The following is a 19728-nucleotide window of genomic DNA, read 5'->3' as shown; positions in this document are numbered from 1 at the left end:
TAGTTAACCTACTAATCCCATGGTATCTATTTCCTTTTTAAATCGCTTCTAATTCAAAGCATTTCATTCTTCTTTACTGTCAAAGTGCATAAATGTGCCACAGTTCATCAATGGGTACTCTCCCTTTTGGCTAGTAAAAGCACATGGTCTTCCAGCTGTATCTGTCAGTTTGCATTTAATGAACAATTACAAGGTCTTATTCAGAGTCAGGCATTATTTTTAAAATTTTATTTATTTGTTAAAATTGAAGCTGCATGAAAAAGTGCCAAGTCTTATATTCCTTCACAAAGCAAAACTTCAATACAAGCCCAAGTACAGGCTAAAATATCAAAAATAGGATAGGACATGGGCATCAGTGTATTCGTTGAGCTGAGTTTTATGGAGAGTGGCAGTTGGGAGGCCAGATAGGAAAGCACTGGAGTATCCATGTCTGGAGTTGACAGAGACACGAATGAGGATTTCAACATGGGCTGAGGTAATGGTGGAGGTGGGTGATGTTCTTAAATTTATGCCCTCTAATTAATGACTCTCCAACCAGCAGAAATAGCTTGTCCCAATTTAACTCATCAAAACCCCTTGTAATTTTGAACATCTCAGAGATCAACCATAAAACATTCTGCCTGGTCAACAGTCGCCACGTTTACACGGACTTCACCTTTGACAAATATGCAAAGTGTGGAGCTGGCAGACAAAGTTATGCAGGGTGCGAATTAGCCTTTCTGCAGCATGCTGCAAAGTATAGTTGGATAAGAATCTATAACCCAGTTATTTATTTGCTTGTAGTGCCTTGAGTATAGGAGATTGAGGGGTGATCAGATACAGGTGATTAAAATGTTGAAGGGATTTGATAGGGTAGATACAGAGAAACAATTTCCTCTGGTGGGCGGAATCAAGAACTGGCAGGGGGGGGGGGGGGGGAAAGGGTGCAGGAACATAATCTTAAAATTAGAGTTAGGTCATTCAGGAGAGAAAACAGGAAGCACTTTTTCACAAAGGGTAGTAGAAATTTGGAACTCTCTCCCTGAAAAGGCTGTGGATGCTGAATCAATTGGAGCTTTCAAGACTGAGATAGATATATTTTTGTTGAGTAAGGGCATCAAGGAACATGGAGCAATGACAGGTAAATGGAGTTGAGGTGCAGATCAGCCATGATCGAAATGAATGGTGGAACAGGCCCAAGGGGTTGAATGGCCTACTCCTGTTGCTAATGTTATAGACAGCTCAAAGTGTAGAAAATAACAAATTGTATTTATACAGCACCTTTAATGTAGTGAAACGTATCAAGGCGCTTCACAGGAGTATTATGAGACAAAAAAAAGTGCGACATCAAGCCACATAAGGAGAAATTAGCGCAGGTGACAAGTAGGTAGGTTTTAAGGATCGTCTTAAACGAGGAAAGAGAGGCGGAGAGGTTTAGGCAGGGAGTTCCAGAGCTTGGGGCCGAGTCAACAGAAGGCACAGCCACCAATAGTTGAGCGATTATAATCAGGGATGCTCAAGAGGGCAGAATTAGAGCGCCAACATCACGGTGGGGGGGAGGGAGTGATTCTGGGGCTGGAGGAGATTACAGAGATAGGGAGGGGCAAGGCTATGGAGGGATTTGAAAACAAGGATGAGAATTTTGAAATAGAGACATTGCTTAAGCCAATCCCTTGTCCTTTAAGCATGTGCAGAGTTCCTTTCTTAAAATCAATTACTAATAGATTGGAAAAGCTACGTCCACTCGAGAACTTAGAATAGTGGCGGCGATTTTATCACTTTTGTTGAAACAATATTTTTACTTTGCTTTTATGATTGGATTCACATTCTTTGTATAGACAATAGATTTGATTAAAATAATCACAAACCCAACAGTTAATGTGTAGATATGTCATCTTATAGGTATAACTATTACAAATGGAGTTTACATACTATGCCAGTTTTATTCAGAAAGTGTCCATTTCCCTTGATAAATGTGCCAATCTCTCAACTCCCTCACAAAACAACCAACAGATCATCAACTGTGTTCTGACACATTCACACCACCCTCAACATATGGCAGCCTTTGAAGAATCCTTTTGATGGATTTTATGGGGCGTGAACATAACTGGTTTTGTATTTTCAGCTACAAATCCCACGTATTGCAGATTTGTACTGAGTGAGCTAAAGTCATTATCTCTTCCCACCAATCTGTTGCTAGTGTGCCTGCTCCATCACATTCAATTTAGTTCAAAAACTCCTTTGTCTGCAGGAATTATCTGTTTCCAAGATGCCTGCATGAGAGAAATAATTGTAGCGCCCTAGGGGAGTGGTTTATAAAAAGCATTTTTTACACTTGTCCATTTTCTCCATTTTCATTGATCCATGGTGATCATTTGACTGAAAGATAGTTCAATCTGGATTTACTCATTGGTCTCGGATTTTATTGGTGCATGCTCAACTCTTAACTCTCTTCCAATCTGGCTGCTGGCTGCAGCATTCCTTGGCTTTGCCAGTGATGGAAAGCCACATTACTGACTAGCTTGTTTTTTCACAGATAATCCCTGGAAGACTTCAGAACCAACTATTCTCTTTTTTAAAATAACTTTTAATGTAATACTTGATTATATTACTGTGCTACTTTTCTCAAATCCCTGTCCTACACTTGGTTCAGGGTTAGGCTATTGGTAGGTCCTGTGTGTTTGGCTGTTTGATACAACTTTATTTCTTCTTAATTATTATGTCTCGATATAATCAAGGTCCAAGGAGACTGGCAACAACTTTGAAATGTTGACACTTCCATATTTGGAGATTACTGTTCCATGCCTAATACACTCATCTGCACTCTCCAGGCCCAGTCTCTCAGGCTGCTTGCCTTTGCTAAATGTACAGTACCTGCACTCCTTAAAAAATGGTCAGATATCAACCCGTGATATTTTCCTGCAGTACTTCAACTTAAGCTCCACTATCTAGCCTCCCTGACTTTCGGTCAGCTCATGGAAGAGTCAGTGCTATTCCTAGACTGCTGAGTTTGAATTTAGTGAGCCTTGATGGCATTTTTCTCAGCGTTATTTCTTTGTTGCTTGATTTGATCAAAAAAAAAGAGTCCTTGTTTGCATAGTGATATAAAAGTCAGAGCCATTAATTAGAGCACTGCTTGAGACACTAAAGAAAATATATAGCCAGTTAACCAATGCACATGCTTGTGATTATCATTTAACAAAATAAGCAGTCATTTAATTCCAGACATGGTTTGGTGAGAGGAACATGACAAGCCATGTTAATGAGCACAGTTTTCCAGCCAGTGGCAGGGATAGGGAGGGGAGAGAGAGTAAGAGACAAAGAAAGGAGAGAGAAAGAAGGGGGTGGGGCAGATAGACCAAACGATTAGAAGTTGAATGTGATGGGCAAGATCAATCTTTGCAGAGTGGGGTCACAGAATACAGGGGCAATGTACCTCCTCTTAACTTCTATTTTAACTAATTAACATTTTTGTTCGTCATACTGTGTAAATATGACAATGGGTTCCAAACTATAGAAGAAAACAGGAAATATTAGGTTATTGATCTTATTCCAAAAAGTGTTATAGAATAACAGCTAATTAAACTGTAGGTTATAAGGGTGCAAGAAAGAATATAAAAACTTGCATTTATATAGCATCATTCACGGCCTCAGAACATCCCAAAGTGTTTTGCAGCCAATGAAGTACTTTTTGTTTTGAAATGCAGTCACTGTTGTAATGTAGGAGAATCTTGAGGTTCAGATAATAGAAATAAAACCTCGTGACTTATCCAGGTTTGGGAGACTAGAAGTTTAATTAGAGCACAAGTCAAAAAATTGGCTTGAAACAGCAAAATAAAATAATTCAACATCTGAGCGATATTCAAGCAGGTTATCCGTTTAACTGAATAATTAGACTAGAGAGGCCATTGAATGGCTAGTAAAGCAAATAGAAACTGGAAATATCAAATTAAAACTATTCAATCAGATGGAATGCTGCAGGCAAAAAGTTATGGAGCATGTCATAACCTGCTATGGTGTACATTCTGCAGTCCGTGATGGTATTGAGTGTGTCACAATTGGCATCACAACCAGTCAAGAAAGAAAATACTGTATTATGAAATATTACCTGTGCTCCTGGGTGGAAGATACCAGGTCAAGACTGAATAGTATTCTGGAATTTTGCTTGATTTTTGGGATCGAGAAATATTTAGGCACAAGTTTCACCACAGGCAATGAACTGTAGTCCATGGTAGGGCTGAATGTACATGGTCTGTGCAGGAAGGGGACTTGATGGAATGTCTTCTCATTCCATGCTTTCTTATATAAACCAGCTTACCAAATGAAGACCATAATTATCTAAATTAAAGTATCTACAGTGTCATTCAGAAAGCTGATTGACCCATGGGATAAGAGGTAAACAACAAAGCACATGTCCAGACTGATTTCATTAATTTTCCCCAAGAGAGGTTTGCTGAAAGTGTGCATTTGGTACTGTAACGCCCAGTTAGACTCAGCACACCAGACCTGAGGGGTGTGGGACCAGGAAATTTTCTCAGTGGAGTCCACATCTCAATGCGTGAGACTGAATCCTCCAGAGAATAGTTGCTGGCCTCAATGCCCCTGCAGACTGATGTTCTGAGCCTACCAAATGGCTATGTAGAGACGAGTGTGCAGAGCAGGCTTATTGGAGAATCAATCTTTTGTGTCAACTAGGCCCAGCCAAATTACATCATGTTGGGAAAGTAGAATATCACTTGGCTGTTCCCAAATTGCATATAATAAAAAAATGTTTGGTATAAAAAGGGTGAAATTGGCTCTAAACAGGTAGGAGTATACAAAAAAAAACACTGATCTCTGTGGAAACCAGCATAACTGAGCCACATCAAAGACAATGGATGGAAAGTGTCAACCAATCACACAGCTGTATTTGAAGAAGCCCGTTGTTGGCAAGCAATCGCCCCAATGTGTGGTCCCAATAAAGGGAACTTTCCATGTGAAGGAAGCCAGCATCCTGTGCCTCATTGCTTCTTTCAGATCACATCCTCCATCACTGCCCTGATCCTGAGTAGAGAACATGTGTTACGAATCTACCCGTGGGCACTGAGAGATCAACAAGGTCTCAACATGCCTCAAAGCATGAGCCAGATCCAAGTATACGTAAATATTTATTTTAAGGGGTTAAGTATAATACATGCCTTTTTCTCTAATAAGGGTATTCATTTTGGAGTCAGAAGGTTTTCCATTTTTTTGTTAAAGCACTTCTAAATAGTGCATGAACTGTAGATATTGTTTAATAAGAACATAAGACATAAGAGCAGGAGTAGGCCATATGGCTCCTCGAGCTTGCTCCGCCATTTAATAAGACCATGGCTGATCTGATCACGGACTCAGCTCCACTTCCCCGCTAGCTCCTCATAACCCCTTATCGTTTAAGAAACTATCTATTTCGGTCTTAAATTTATTCAATGTCCCAGCTTCCACAGCTCTCTGAGGCTGCAAATTCCATAGATTAACAACCCTCAGAGAAGAAATTTCTCCTCATCTCAGTTTTAAATGGGCGGCCTCTTATTCTAAGATCATGCCCTCTAGTTCTAGTCTCCCACATCAGTGGAAACATCCTCTCTGCATCCACCTTGTCAAGCCCCCTCATAATCTTATACGTTTCGATAAGATCACCTCTCATTCTTCTGAATTCCATTGAGTAGAGGCCCAACCTACTCAACCTTTCCTCATAAGTCAACCCCCTCATCCCCGGAATCAACCTAGTGAACCTGCTCTGAACTGCCTCCAAAGCAAGTATATCCTTTCGTAAATATGGAAACCAAAACTGCACGCAGTATTCCAGATGTGGCCTCACCAATACCTTATATAGCTGTAGCAAGACTTCCCCGCTTTTATACCCCATCCCCTTTGCAATAAAAGCCAAGATACCATTGGCCTTCCTGATCACTTGCTATACCTGCATACTATCCTTTTGTGTTTCATGAACAAGTACCCCCAGGTCCTGCTGTACTGCAGCACTTTGCAATCTTTCTCCATTTAAATAATAACTTGCTTTTTGATTTTTTTTCTGCCAAAGTGCATGACCTCACACTTTCCAACATTATACTCCATCTGCCAAATTTTTGCCCACTCACTTAGCCTGTCTATGTCCTTTTGCAGATTTTGTGTGTCCTCACACATTGCTTTTCCTCCCATCTTTGTATCGTCAGCAAACTTGGCTACATTACACTCAGTCCTTTCTTCCAAGTTGTTTATATAGATTGTAAATAGTTGGGGTCCCAGCACTGATCCCTGCGGCACCCCACTAGTTACTGATTGCCAACCAGAGAATGAACAATTTATCCCAACTCTCTGTTTTCTGTTAGTTAGCCAATCCTCTATCCATGCTAATATATTGCCCCCAACCCTGTGAACTTTTATCTTGTGCAGTAACCTTTTATGTGGCACCTTGTCAAATGTCTTCTGGAAGTCCAAATACACCACATCCACTGGTTCCCCTTTATTCACCCTGTTCGTTGCATCCTCAAAGAACTCCAGCAAATTTGTCAAACATGACTTCCCCTTCATAAATCCATGCTGACTCTGCCCGACCGAATTTTGCTTTTCCAAATGTCCTGCTACTGCTTCTTTAATAATTGGCTCCAACATTTTTCCAACCACAGGTTAGACTAACTGGTCTATAGTTTCCTGCTTTTTGTCTGTCTCTTTTTTTTTTTAAAAATAGGGGCGTTACATTTGCAGTTTTCCAATCTGTTGGGACCTCTCCAAAATCCAGGGAATTTTGGTAAATTACAACTAATTCATCCACAATCCCTGCCGCTACTTCTCTCAAGACCCTAGGATGCAAGCCATCAGGTCCAGGGGATTTATCTGCCTTTAGTCCCATTATCTTACTGAGTACCACCTCCTTAGTGATTGTGACTGTGTTAAGTTTCTCCCCCCACCCATAGCCCCTAGACTATCCACTGTCGGAATATTGTTAGTGTCCTCTACTGTAAAGACTGATACAAAATATTTGTTCAGAGTTTCTGCCATCTCCATGTTCCCTGGTCACGTCCTCTAAGGGACCAACATTTACTTTAGCCACCCTTTTCCTTTTTATATACCTATAGAAACTCTTGCTATCTGTTTTTATATTTTGTGCTAATTTACTTTCATAGTCTATCTTCCCTTTCTTAATCATATTTTTAGTCGTTCTTTGCTAGCTTTTAAAAGCTTCCCAGTCTTCTGTCCTCCCACTAGTTTTGGCTACTTTGTATGCCCTTGTCTGTATTTGTCTAGTATATAATAAATGATCCTAAAGTCATGGTCGATCCCAATAAGAAACTCCAGGCATAATGAGCCAAGTAAATTAAAAATAAAATGCAAGTTGTGGAGATAAAAAGGTATTTTGCTAAATTAAAATCTAAAACATTATGTTTTTTATCCCTACATGGAGACATCCATACTTTACTCTGCCTAATGCAGAAAACAAATGTCCTTCTCCAACACACTCTCCACACCTGCAAGGGTTTAAGTGCGCTTTGATCCTGAATGCTGCCCAGTGGACGATCTTCTCTGTGTGGGATCTTCCCAAAAGCTGTCCCATAGGGAGGCCAACACCTGCTTTTCTCCATTTTGTTCAGCAAAATCTAGAGACGACCTTATAGAGGAACCAGCATCTTGTATTTGACTAGGTTCGGGTATCAAATCAACAGGTCAGATTCAATTTTTTTTAATAAATCATGATGGTGAAATATTTCTGCTGTTTGCCATTGATAGTAAAACTGCAACTGTCTAAAGAATATCTTACAATTTTGCTATCAACAACAAAAAGTGTCATCCGTGGCTCAGTCGGGAGCACACTGGCCTCTGAGTTGGAAGGTTGTGGATTCAAGTTGTCATGTATTCAACTGTCATTGGAACCCATGTATAAACTGACCTAAGTTGTACACCGTGAGAACATTGACCACTAGGTGGTGAACTTGTGGGAGACACTCCTAACCTAGACTTTCAGGTATAAAGGGGAAGCTCCACCCACCTTCATCACTTCAGTGCTGACTAATAAAGGTTACTGGTCACAGAGTGACCTTTTCTCAAGTATGGGCCTCGTGTGCATTTATACTGTATAGTAAGGACATATCAATGGCGACGAGAAACTGGGATTTCAACCATGCGAGCATGGCCACTGGCAGCACAGACGAGAGGTACTGTGTTGGTGATGATTTTATTGAGAGACTACAGCAAAGTTTTGTCACTAAGGAATGGCTGGGACAGGATTCGGACGACAAACGCAGGGCTCATCCCCCGACGGTTTGTGGATCCAGGACGTACTCCCTGATGAAGAACCTTCTACCGCCAGAGAAGCCGGCGGACAAGACTTTTGAAGAGCTCAGTAAGTTGATCGGGGAACACTTTAAACCGGCGAGCAGCATGCACATGGCGAGACACCAGTTTTATATGCACCGGCGGCGAGAAGGGCAAAGCGTTCCAGACTTTGTGGCAGAACTCCAGCCACTGGCGAGCCTATGTAAGTTCCCAGATGCATGCAGAGCGGTGACGTTGCGAGACTTTTTTTTATTGAGGGCATCGGGCATGCTGGGGTTTTCAGGAATCTGATTGAGACCAAAGACTTGACCCTGGAAAAGGTGGCTTTGATGGCCCAGACATTTCTCTCAGGAGAGGAAGAGACCAGAATGATGTTTGACAAAAATCTTGGCTTAAATGCAGCAAATGGACAGGGAGTCAACATTCTTAACGCAACACACAGTTCTCCAGGCAGACAGGGGCAATCGGACATGCCCGAGCATGTAGTCGAACCCAAAGGGGGAATTCAACAGAGACAATGGCTAGCTGAACGACGATTCATGCCATCGCAAGGGACAATGCGGCCAGTAATGGGGCCATCAACACCTGTCAATGGTGCGCTTAAGGTCGGTTAGAGAGACAGTCAGAGACGATTGGCTGGTAGTGGACCTTTTGTTTCCAACAGCAGCTCATGGAGGTGTGGAGGCAAACACCCAGATATCAGCAATATACCTGCAGAAATTGCAACGTCAGCGTATGTGCAGGAAGCCTGCAGCCGGGTTGATGTACGAGGAGGACGGGCCCGATGTGAGCCCTATGAGGCCAAATGAACACTGGGGGAAATCGTTGGAAGCTGAAGTTCAGCGAGTTCATGTGGAGCACATATACAGCTCATACACCAGGACGCCATGGATAATGATGAAGGTGCTCCTCAATGGCATCCCAGTATCAATGGAGCTAGACACGGGGGCCAGCCTGTCGCTGATGAGTATCAAACAGTTCAACAAGTTGTGGGCGTCCAAGGCCAGGAGGCCAAAATTCTTGCCGATTGACGGACAGCTACGGACATATACAAAGGAGATCATTCCGGTGCTCGGCAGCGCCACGGTAGTCATCATCCACAAAGATTCTGAGAACAGATCGCCATTCTGGATTGTTCCGGGGGACGGTCCCGCACTACTGGGGAGGAGTTGGCTTGCTGTCATGAACTGGAAATGGGGCGATGTCAATGCAATTTCTTCTGTGGAGAAAATATCATGCTCACAGGTCCTGGACAAATTTGACTCATTATTTCAACCTGGCATTGGCACTTTCATGGGGACCAAGGTAGTGATTCACATAAACCCGGACACCAGGCCAGTACACCACAAGGCCAGAGCGGTGCCGTATGTGATGTGCGAAAAGATAGAAGGCGAATTAGACCACCTGCTGAGGGAAGGCATCATCTCACCAGTCGAATTCAGTGACTGGGCGAGCCCGATTGTGCCGATGCTCAAGGCGGATGGGTCGATCAGGATATGTGGTGATTACAAGGCCACCATCAATCGGGTGTCACTCCAAGACCAGTACCCGCTACCGAGAGCGGAGGACCTCTTTGCGACACTATCCGGTGGCAAAGTTTTTTCAAAATTGGACCTGACCTCAGCTTACATGACCTAGGAGCTGGCGAGTGAGTCGATGAAGCTGACCACCATCACGACACACAAGGGATTGTTTGAGTACAACAGATGTCTGTTCGGGATTCGCTCGGCCGCCGCGATCTTTCAACGAAATATGGAAAGCCTCCTGAAGTCGATTCCAAGGACGGTGGTTTTTCAAGACGGCATCCTCATCACGGGTTGCTGTACTGAAGAACACCTCCACAACCTGGAGGAGGTGCTACGCAGACTGGACCGGGTAGGGCTGCGACTGAAAAAGGCGAAGTGCGTCTTCCTAGCTCCAGAGGTAGAATTCCTGGGGATGAGAGTAGCAGCAAACTGGATCAAACCTCCTGCATCCAAGACAGAAGCGATCCAGAGAGCACCCAGACCCCGTAACACGACGGAGCTGCGTTCGTTCCTGGAGCTCCTGAACTATTTTGGTAACTTTCTTCCCAAATTGAGCACGCTGTTAGAGCCGCTACACGTGCTCCTACGCAAAGGTTGCGAATGGGTCTGGGGGACACTCAGGAAAGGGCTTTTGATGGAGCATAACAAATTGCATGCTCTAACAATCTGTTAACGCTATATGACCCATGTAAGAAACTTGTTTTAACATGCAATGCGTCGTCCTATGGGGTCGAGTGTGTGTTGCAGCATGTTAATGCCAATGGTCAGTTACAGCCGGTAGCTTATGCCTCCAGAAGTCTGTCCCAGGCAGAAAGGGGCTACGAGATGGTAGAGAAGGAAGCGCTTGCATGTGTATATGCAGTAAGAAAAATGCACCAGTACCTGTTTGGCAGGAAATTTGAGCTGGAGACAGATCACAAACCCCTAACGTCCCTTTTGGCCGACAACAAGGCCATAAATGCAAACGCATCGGCCCGCATACAGAGGTGGGCACTTACGTTAGCCGCCGATGACTATACAATTCGGCACAGACCGGGCACTGAAAACTGCGCCGATGCACTCAGCAGGCTCCCACTAGCCACCACCGAGGGGGCAACTGAGCATGCTGCTGAGATGGTCATGGCTGTTGAAGCTTTCGAAAGCGAAGGCTCACCCGTGACAGCCCGTCAGATCAAAGTCTGGACAAAGCGAGACCCGCTACTGTCTTTAGTCAAGAAATGTGTCCTGAATGGGGACTGGGCAGCCACATACGGGGCATGCCCTGAGGAATTCAAACCATTTCACAGGCGCAAGGAGGAACTCTCGATTCAGGCCGATTGTCTTCTGTGGGGAAACCGAGTGGTCATGCCCTAGATGGGCAGAGAGACGTTCATCAGAGAAGTCCACAATGAGCACCCGGTCATTGTCATGATGAAGGCAATTGCCAGGTCACACGTTTGGTGGCCAGGGATAGATGCAGACCTGGAACTTTGTGTTCGCAGGTGCAACACTTGTGCCCAGCTGGGCAATGCGCCCAGGGAAGCCCCCCTTAGCCCCTAGTCCTGGCCTGCCAAGCCATGGCTACGCATCCATGTGGACTACGTAGGTCCTTTCATGGGAAAAATATTTTTGGTTGTAGTAGACGCCTACTCCAAATGGATTGTGTGAGACATTCTCAATTCAAGCACATCCTCTGCCACTGTAGAAAGTCTACGGGCAATGTTCGCTGCCCATGGTCTACCGGACGTCTTGGTCAGCGACAATGGCCCGTGCTTTACAAGCATTGAATTCCAGGACTTTATGGCAGGAAATGGTATCAACCACATCAGAACGGCACCGTTCAAGCCGGCCTCAAACGGCCAGGCGGAACAAGCAGTGCAGATAATCAAACAGAGGATGCTCAGAATCCAAGGGGGTTTCCTACAAAGTCGCTTATCACGCCTCCTATTGGCCAATAGATCCCGACCACAGGGGTCCCACCCGCGGAGCTGCTAATGAAAAGGACGCTCAAAACTCGGCTATCCCTTATACACCCCACCATGAAAGAAATTGTTGCGAGCAGGCGCCAGTCACAATGTGACTACCATGACGGGAATGCGAGGGCGCGATGTATTGATGTCAATGACCCTCTCTTTGTCCTCAACTACCTGCAGGGCCTAAATCGCAGGCACTGTGATTGCCAAAGAGGGGAATAGGATTCTGGTAGTTAAACTTACCAATGGACAAATCTGCTGCAAACACATGGATCAAACAAAAAGGAGGTTCAGCAATCCCATAGAAGAAGCAGAGGAAGAACACGATGTAGAGTTCACTCCTCCACAGGTGACCGAACACCGGAACCAAGCGGATGAGAGCCCAGTCGCTGTGGGCAGTCCGGACAGGCCTGAGGCACCGCAAACAGCAGACACTCAGGCCAGCGCCCAACAACCAGAGCCCCAACTCAGGCACTCTACAAGGGAGTGTAAACCACGAGAGAGACTTAACCTGTGATCCCAATAAGACTTTGGGAGGAGGTGATATCATGTATTCAACTGACATTGTAACCCATGTATAAACTGACCTAAGTTGTACACCGTGAGAACATTGACCACTAGGTGGTGAACTTGTGGGAGACAATCCTAAACTGGACTTCCAGGTATAAAAGGGGAAGCTCCACCTACCTTCAGTGCTGGAATAAAGGTTACTGGTCACAGAGTGACCTTCTCTCAAGTATGGGCCTCGTGTGCATTTATACTGTATAGTAAGGACATATCACAAGTCCCACTCCAGAGACTTGAATACATAATCTAAGATGACACACCAGTGCAGTACTGAAGGAGACATTAAACTGAGGCTCCTTGCTATGTGCAGATTGGCTGCCATGTTTCCTCCATTACAACAGTACTTCATTGGTTGAAAAATGCTTTGGGATGTCATGAAGCTCTATATAAAAGGCACTATACCAATGCAAGTCTTTCTTTAAACAATGGAAATATTCCCCTTACATGAAGTAGGAACAAGGTCCCTTGAAATTTAGAGCTTTTAGCAATCCCTCCCGGATGCTCTGGCTCTTTGTACCAGTTTATCCACTTTGGTGGTAAAAACAGAGAGACAGACTATTATTTGAATGGTGACAGATTAGGAAAAAGGGAGGTGCAAAGAGACCTGGGTGTCATGGTACATCAGTCATTGAAGGTTGGCATGCAGGTGCAGCAGGCGGTTAAGAAAGCAAATGGCATGTTGGCCTTCATAGCAAGGGGATTTGAGTACAGGGGCAGGGAGGTGTTGCTACAGTTGTACAGGGCATTGGTGAGGCCACACCTGGAGTATTGTGTACAGTTTTGGTCTCCTAACCTGAGGAAGGACATTCTTGCTATTGAGGGAGTGCAGCGAAGGTTCACCAGACTGATTCCCGGGATGGCGGGACTGACCTATCAAGAAAGACTGGATCAACTGGGCTTGTATTCACTGGAGTTCAGAAGAATGAGAGGGGACCTCATAGAAACATTTAAAATTCTGACGGGGTTAGACAGGTTAGATGCAGGAAGAATGTTCCCAATGTTGGGGAAGTCCAGAACCAGAGGTCACAGTCTAAGGATAAGGGGTAAGCCATTTAGGACCGAGATGCGGAGGAACTTCTTCACCCAGAGAGTGGTGAACCTGTGGAATTCTCTACCACAGAAAGTTGTTGAGGCCAATTCACTAAATATATTCAAAAAGGAGTTAGATGAGGTCCTTACTACTAGGGGGATCAAGGGGTATGGCGAGAAAGCAGGAATGGGGTACTGAAGTTGAATGTTCAGCCATGAACTCATTGAATGGCGGTGCAGGCTAGAAGGGCCGAATGGCCTACTCCTGCACCTATTTTCTATGTTTCTATGTTTCTATGTTTACTACAGTGTAAATAGGGATTTGTGCATTCATTTATCAGAACACAATAAAAAAAAGCCATGTGATGCTAAAATTCCCTAGGATCAGCTTTAATAGTGACATATAAACAAATCAGTGAGAAAATCTACTTCTTTCTCTATTGTTAAAACACTGCTTTATTACCAGAGGAATTAAGCATAACTGTACCTGCAGAAGAAACTTCTCTGAAGCAAGACTGTGTCTTGCTAGTACATTGGGCAAAGCAGGATTATTATATTCAAACTGTGGATTGTAGGTGAACGCAGACTTGAAGAACTTGACTTTTTCCTTCTCCACGTTTGACGGTTTTACAGCAGTCAGGATGCAGAGCCTACGAGTGGAGCCTTCGCTGTCTTTCCCTTGTCCAATTGGCAACCTGGACCTCTGCAGGCTTGAGAAATAAAACCTTTTTATCTTACCTTTCGGCCTTTGGGACAGACCAATCCCACTTCCTACCACAGATATGCCAAGTGGGAATTTTGAACCACTGGCAACCAAGCTGCCCACGAGCAATGAAGTATGCCCGCTCCCAAGACACCACTCCCCGTCAACCAGTGGCACAGAGGCGCTAGGGGTCCGGCGTTCCTTGTACCGCAACACAGCTGATGGCTTGGCAGACTTTCGGTGCTTTTTATGATGGCTGGAGGATAAACGCTTCTTTTCTCCCTTCGACGACAACAAGACATTGTAGCCATTGCTTCCAGTGAATATTTCCTTCAAGATGCTGACAGAGACTTGCTGGTGACCTCCTTGGCTGGTGTCATTTTTTTCAGCGGGATTCAACAGAACTGATTTCTTGGCCAGCTCCAGCTGTGGCCAGCGAAGCTTTTCTGCAAGGATTGGACAACAGGAAGGTTCAGATTAACTTTACATGGATTTTCCCTCATTTGCAAACCATTTCCCACCATACAAGTTCCCTCAAACCAGCAAGACACAAACATCTCAATGATCAACTGGTGGGAATGTAATGGAAAAAGGACAAGCAGGACAATACTAGTCCCCTCTGCCCCACCCACCCCCTTCAATTTCAATGGCATAGAAAAATCTGAATTACTTCAAAATAGCTAAAGGTCCAAAAGTGTATGAAACTACTGCTTCCTCAAGACAGATTGCCAATATATTTAATGAAACAATAGGCCAAACAGTCCTAGCAATTTCAGCACTGAGATACGTGCAGAATTAATTAGTTCTTCGATTTTTACCCACACCCTCCCTAACCACAAGCACAAAATGCACTAAGCTAGCATGGCTGAGATGAGGTGGGAACCATCATCCCTGTGCTCGCTGATCTAAAATCCCGATACAGCAATGCCTCAATTTTAAAATCCTCATCCTGTGTTTCTCTCCTTCCATGGCTCCCTTCAATATCTCCTTATGTGGCTCAGTGACAAATTTTGTCTGATAATGCTCCTGCGAAGCATCTTGGGACTTTTTTTTAAAAACTTGATTAAAAGGTGCTGTATAAATGCAAGTTGTTTCTGAACCATTGTTGTGGGGCGTCCTCAAAAGTTGTGAGATAATCAACAGGAGAACCAACAGAGAAGAAACTGATCATTGAGGAAGGAATTTCAAATAAAATGTTCACCACCTTCTACATCAGTGCGGAGATGGTTGAACTTCATAGGTCACTGGGAAATGTATGACTACAATCTAGGGCTGCTGCATTGTCATAGGCATCAACTTAGAAGCAGCAACTGCTCCTCAGTATTAATATTGGGGATACAATGCAACCTCAATCCTTGAATAGTTTTTTAAAAATTCATTCATGGAATGTGGGCATTGCTGGCAAGTCCGGCATTTATTGCCCATCCTTAACTGCCCTAGAGAAAGTGGTGGGCCGCCTTCGTGAACCGCAGAGGGCAGTTAAGAGTCAACCACATTGCTGTGGGTCTGGAGTCACATATGGGCCAGACCAGGTAAGATGGCAGATTTTCTTCCCTAAAAAGGACATTAGTGAACCAGATGGGTTTTTACAACATTCTAGTAGCTTCATGGTCATTACTAACATTTTATTCCAAATTTATTTAATTAACTGAATTTAAATTCCCCAGCTGTCGTGGTGGGATTTGAACTCGTATCTCTGGATCATTAGTCCAGGCCTCTGGATTACTCATCCAGTAACATAACCACTATGTTACCATACGCCATATTGCTGGCTGTCAATGCTCACTTCAGAGGCAGATGCAGCACTGCTCAAGAATGCAACAAATGTGTAATGTCCTTACACACTACTATAAATTCACACGAGGCACATTCTGCAGACAAGGTCACTCTGTGACCTGAAGCTTTATTCACAGGACCAAGAAGTGATGACCCTGCGTGGGACCTCCCTTTATATACCTGGATGACCAGGTGAGGAGTGTCTCCCACAAGTTTACCCCCTGTGGTCAAGGTATGCATTTCTTAGGTGTATTCAGTATGCAGTGTTATTATGAAGGTTACATACATGACATCACCTCTCCCCCCACCCCCATCGTCAACGTCTTACGGGGTCAAAGATTAAGTCTTTCAGGCGGTCGACGTTCTCTTGCGGAGCGCCGCAGTTGGGGCTCTGGTTGTTGAGCCTTGGCATGCATCTCTGTCACCTGTGGTGATTCCGGCTTGTCCGGGCTAGCCGCAGGGATTGTGCATGCTGCTGAATGTTCTTGTTGCTTGTTCACTGGCGGTGGTGTGGGCAACATTTCATGATCTTCCTCAGGTTCCTCTGGGTCCATGCTTAACCTTTTTTTTTTAAAAACTTGGTCCAGATACTTGCGGCATATCTGTCCATTGTTAAGTCTGACCACTGTGGCTCTATTCCCCTCTTTGCCAATTACAGTACCCTCAAACCACTTGGGCCCCAAAGCGTGATTAAGAACAAATACAGGGCCATCGATTTCTATACATCTCCCCTTTGAGTTACGGGAATGGCGCTTGCCCTCAACAATGTCTGACAGGACAGGATGAATGAGGGACAGCCGAGTTTTAAGTGTACGTTTCATGAGTAGTTCCGCAGGCGGGACTCCCGTGAGTGAATGCGGACTTGACCTAGAGGCCAGCAGGAGGCGTGATAGGCAGCATTGAAGGGAGGGTCCTTGAATCCGGAGCATACCCTGTTTTATGATTTGGACCGCACGTTCCGCCTGGCCATTGGAAGCTGGCTTGAACGGTGCTGTCCTGACATGTTTGATGCCATTACCCGACATGAACTCCCGGAATTCATAGCTAGTGAAACACGGGCCATTGTCGCTAACCAGGTTGTCTGGCAAGCCGTGGGTCACAAAGACCGCACGCACACTCTCCACAGTGGTGGATGTCATGCACGAATTCAATATGATGCACTCGATCAATTTTGAGTATGCATCAACAACAATGAGGAACATTTTTCCCATGAATGGGCCCGCGTAGTCTACGTGAATATGTGACCATGGCCTGGTGGGCCAGGGGCTGAGTGGGGCCTCCCTGGGGGCATTGCCCAACTGGGCACACGTCGTGCACCTGCGAACAGTGTGTTCCAGGTCTGAGTCAATTCTCGGCCACCATACATGTGATCGGGCAATAGCCTTCATTAGCACGATGCCAGAGTGCTCGCTGTGGAGTTCCCTGATGAATGCTTCCCTTCCCTTCAGGGGTATGACTACCCGGCTGCCCCATAGTAGGCAGTCGGCTTGGATGGAGAGCTCATCCATCCGTCTGTGAAACCGTCTGACCTCCTCGGGGCATGCTCCGTGTACGGGTGCCCAATCCCCAATCAGTGACAGGAGGGGATCTCTGTTGGTCTAGATTTTGATCTGGCGGGCTGTGATGGGGGAGCCTGCGCTGTCAAAAGCTTCAACGGCCATGACCATCTCAGCGCTTTGCTCAGCTGCCTCTCGGTGGTGGCCAGTGGAAGCCTGCTGAGCGCGTCAGCGCAATTTTCGGTGCCTGGCCGGTGCCGTATGGTGCAGTCATACGCAGCCAGCGTGAGAGCCCATCGCTGTATGCAAGCTGACGCATTGGCATTGACAGCTTTGCTGTCTGACAACAGGGTTGTTAATGACTTAAGGTCCGTTTCTAACTCGAACCTTCTGCCAAAAAGGTACTGGTGCATCTTTTTCACCCCGTAGACATATGAGAGTACTTCCTTTTCAACCATACCATAACCCCGTTCAGCTTGGGACAGCGACCTGGAGGCATAAGACACAGGTTGGAGTTGGCCCTGGCCCTCATCATTACTCTGCTGCAACACGCACCTGACCCCATAGGATGATGCATCATATGTCAAAACCAATTTCTTACGGGGATTGTACAGAGTCAACAGCTTATTAGAACAAAGCAGGTTCCGCACCTGATTGAAAGCCCATTCCTGACAGTCCCCCCAAAACCAAACGCAACCCTTACGCAGGAGCACGTGTAGCAGCTCCAACAAGGTGCTTAATTTCGGCAGAAAGTTCCCGAAATATTTCAAGAGTCCCAGAAATGAACGCAACTCCGATGTGTTGCCAGGCCTGGGCGTACGACGAATCGCCTCAGTTTTGGATTCGGTAGGCCGGATCCCGCATGCGGCAACCCTCCTGCCCAAAAACTCGATCTCTGGGGCCAAAAACACACACTTGGACTTCTTTAGTCACAGGCCGACCCAGTCCAGTCGGCGTAGCACCTCCTCCAGGTTTTGGAGGTGTTCCTCGGTGTCTCGACCCGTGATAAGGATGTCGTCCTGAAATACGATTGTTCCAGGGATGGATTTGAGCAGGTTTTCCATGTTCCTTTGAAAGATAGCAGCTGCTGATCGAATGCCAAACGGACACCTGTTGTAGATAAACAGCCTCTTGTGCGTGGTGATGGTGGTCAGTAGCTTGGATTCTTCGGCCAGTTCCTGGGTCATGTAGGCTGAAATGAGATCCAACTTGGTGAACAGCTTGCCGCCTGCCAGCATGGTAAAAAGATCCTCCGCTCTCGGAAGCGGGTATTGGATTCTTGTAGTGACACTCGGTTGATAGTGGCCTTGTAGTCGCCACAGATCCTGACCGAGCCATCCGTTTTTAGGAAAGGGACGATGGACCAGTTGCTGAATTCAACGGGCGAAATTATGCCCTCTCTTAGCAACCTGTCCAACTCACTCTCAATTTTCTCCCGCATCAAATACGGCACAGCTCTGGCTTTATGGTGCACTGGTCTGGCGTCCGGGGTGATGCGTATCACTACTTTGGTACCTTTGAAAATCCCGACACCAGGTTGAAATAGTGACTCAAATTTCTGTAGGACCTGTGAGCATGAACTTTGCTCCAAAGATGACATGGTGTGCACATCCTCCCATTTCCAGTTCATCTCGGCTAGCCAGCTCCTCCCCAAAAGCGCGGGACCATTTCCCGGGACAATCCAGAGTGACAGCCGGTTCTTTGATTCATTATGTGTGACCACCAACATTGCACTGCCTAGCACTGGGATGATCTCTTTGGTGTACGTCCAGAATTGCGTGTCAATGCGTTCTAGTTTGGGTCTGCTAGCTCTGAGTGGCCATAGTTTCTCGAATTGTTGGACACTCATAAGTGACTGGCTGGCCCCTGTGTCCAACTCCATGCGTACCAGGATGTCGTTTAATAGGACTTTCATCATCAGAGAGGAATGCCTGGTAGCAGCCCTTTTGTTCACAACGATCTCAGCTCATGCTGGAGGTGCGGGGGCAGACATGCTGCAAAAACCTGTCGGTTTCAACAATTTATCTTTAGAAATTGTAACTTCAGTGGACATTTAGCGTTTTGGTATATGAGCTGTGGATGTTTGCCACATGAACCCGCTGAACTTCAGCGTCCATTGTTTTGTCCCAAGCAGACTCCTCTTCTGGTTCATCTGCCTCGTAAATTAGCCTCGCTGCGGGCTTCCTGCACATTCTGGCTAAATGTCCACTGAAGTTACAATTTCTAAAGATACATTGTTGAAACCGACAGGTTTTTGCAGCATGTCTGCCCCCGCACCTCCAGCATGAGCTGAGATCGTTGTGAACAAAAGGGCTGTTACCAGGCATTCCTCTCTGATTGTCTCTTTGATTACTCTTGAGCACTCTGTTAATGGGTGTCAATGGCCCCATCCTGGGACGCATTGTCCA

The 19728-nt window shown here is 45.5% G+C and overlaps 1 protein-coding gene across 1 annotated transcript in view; it reads right to left on the bottom strand.

Annotated features, from left to right (window-relative positions):
• LOC139264327 (putative tyrosine carboxypeptidase MATCAP2) overlaps positions 1 to 19728 on the bottom strand; it is a 66991-nt gene that overhangs the window by 41258 nt on the left and 6005 nt on the right. The window contains exon 2 of the mRNA XM_070880612.1: positions 13833 to 14494. Within this exon, the coding sequence (XP_070736713.1) occupies positions 13833 to 14494 (662 nt within the window). The remainder of the gene's footprint in view (positions 1 to 13832; positions 14495 to 19728) is intronic.

The sequence above is a fragment of the Pristiophorus japonicus genome, chromosome 5 (genome assembly GCF_044704955.1).
Source record: "Pristiophorus japonicus isolate sPriJap1 chromosome 5, sPriJap1.hap1, whole genome shotgun sequence".
In the NCBI taxonomy this organism is placed as follows: domain Eukaryota; kingdom Metazoa; phylum Chordata; class Chondrichthyes; family Pristiophoridae; genus Pristiophorus; species Pristiophorus japonicus.
This window is presented reverse-complemented; position numbering and strand designations above follow the sequence as displayed.